The following is a 1,815-nucleotide window of genomic DNA, read 5'->3' on the forward strand; positions in this document are numbered from 1 at the left end:
AATGGCACAGGACCGGGAGTGTTTAGTTCTGTCATACGTGGGGTCGCTATGAGTTGGGACTGACTCGACGGCACCTAACAACAATCATCTCTGGCACAGTGGTTAAGCGCTTGGATGCTAACTGGAAAGGTCAGCGGTTCAAATCCACCAGCTGCTCTGCGGGAAAAAGATGTAGCGGTCTGCCTCCACAAAGATTACAGCTTTGGAAACCCTATGGGGCAGTGCTACCCTGTCCTTCAGGGTTTCTATGAGTGAGAATCACCTCGACAACATGTTTGGTTTGGGTTCTGGAATCTCTGCATGAGCAGATCACCAGGTCCTTCTCCCATGGAGCTGGCTCAGCAGGTTCGAACCACCCACCTTTTGGTGAACAGCCAAGTAATGACTGCCTAATGCCTGTTTCTTCTCAAGCAACCAAATTATTCTGTGCCTTCTGGAAGATGACGACCAGACTCAGACAGCACGGGTTAAAAGTCAACGTCGTAAAATGAGAAAGGCATCAATCATTTGAGAAAAAAAGATGAGGGGGGATGCCTTTTAGTTTGCGTGTGCACGTGTGTGGTACGCGTGTGCGCAAGTCTGCACGTGTGTTCTGAAACAAAGCAAAACTAACCTACAAGCACCTACTAAAAATCTGTGAAGGAGACAGACTTTTAGAAGTTCCGAGTTTTGGTGTTACTCAATTGTACGTGTAAAAAAAGTTGAACTGGCCAATGCTGTTCCATATATATTCTTCATAACAACAGATTAAGGAACGATGAACTGCACTAAAACAGTATTTGCTGTGACTCCAGCCTGGCTGCGCGTAATGAGGCGTTTATTAGGCTTCCTTGTGGCTGTCTTTGGTCCCCAGCGTTACCTGCCTATAATAATGTTCTCATCCTCCCTCGGTGGGGTTTTCAGAGCCCATGCCACTGAATCTGAAGATGACGTGACTACAGTTTTATACAAAGCTTTACGACTAGTAAACAGATTCATATCCATTATTTCAGCGTCAGCTACTTCACAGCCACCTTAAAAAGATCGCAGTGAGCATTCCACCTCAGCTTTCAGGTGAGAACACTCGGCTGTGGGGAAGCGGGGTGCTGTGGGAAAGCAGAGTGCTGTGCTGCAGACTGCCCAGCCAAGTGATCCAGCGGGGGACCAGGGCAGGAGTCCGGAGGCCCCAGCCCCTCCCAGAAAGCTTCAGGAAGGAAAATGTCCACGCCTCCTGCTCCCCTCGTGGGGTCCACACCATGTCCCCTCCTCCTGCCCCCATCGTGGGGTCCATACCTGCTTCCCGCCTCCCCTCCTGCCCCACCTTGTGGGCTGAAGACAGGATAGAGAAGCGCGTGGAAAAGCAGCAGTCCCAAGCCACAGCACCAAGTGCTCTGGCAAAGAGCAGATCTGCTGCTCCAGTGAATTCTGCATTCCCAACCTTGTACCCGGGAAACAGCAGGCTCCCAAAGGTGACAGGGGACAACAGAGACCCCCAGGCCAACGTCTGGACTGACTCCGTGGAGTGAAGAGCCAACAGAGAGTTCCAAGGCGGCAAGAGCCCCAGGATGGGGCGCCAAGTCCCAGGCTGGGCCAGAGCACACCAGGTACCTGGTGGCTGGAGGTCAGAAGACGCATCCGTGTGCGTGCTCCAAGTTACCCTCCTAAGAGGGGAGCCTTCAGGGCCAAGTCCAGATCGCTGTGCTGGGGGCCCCTACCCGAGCACGCGGGCACAGGGCACAGGTGGAGACAGCACACGCAGACGGCACGCATGCAGACGGCACACGCAGACACCGCACACGTGGACAGCATGCACACAGGCCTCCCCCGCACCTCCAG

The 1,815-nt window shown here is 53.4% G+C and overlaps 1 protein-coding gene across 1 annotated transcript in view; it reads right to left on the reverse strand.

The window, feature by feature from the left end:
* The window catches only part of CTTN (cortactin), a 28,687-nt gene that overhangs the window by 6,255 nt on the left and 20,617 nt on the right, over positions 1-1,815 (reverse strand). The window contains exons 12-13 of the mRNA XM_012557642.2: positions 1,695-1,809; positions 1,301-1,439 (exon numbers count right to left, since the gene is read on the reverse strand). Coding sequence (XP_012413096.1) covers positions 1,301-1,439; positions 1,695-1,809 — 254 coding nt within the window. The remainder of the gene's footprint in view (positions 1-1,300; positions 1,440-1,694; positions 1,810-1,815) is intronic.

This window comes from Trichechus manatus, unplaced genomic scaffold (genome assembly GCF_000243295.1).
Source record: "Trichechus manatus latirostris isolate Lorelei unplaced genomic scaffold, TriManLat1.0 scaffold00113, whole genome shotgun sequence".
Classification (NCBI taxonomy): Eukaryota; Metazoa; Chordata; class Mammalia; order Sirenia; family Trichechidae; genus Trichechus; species Trichechus manatus.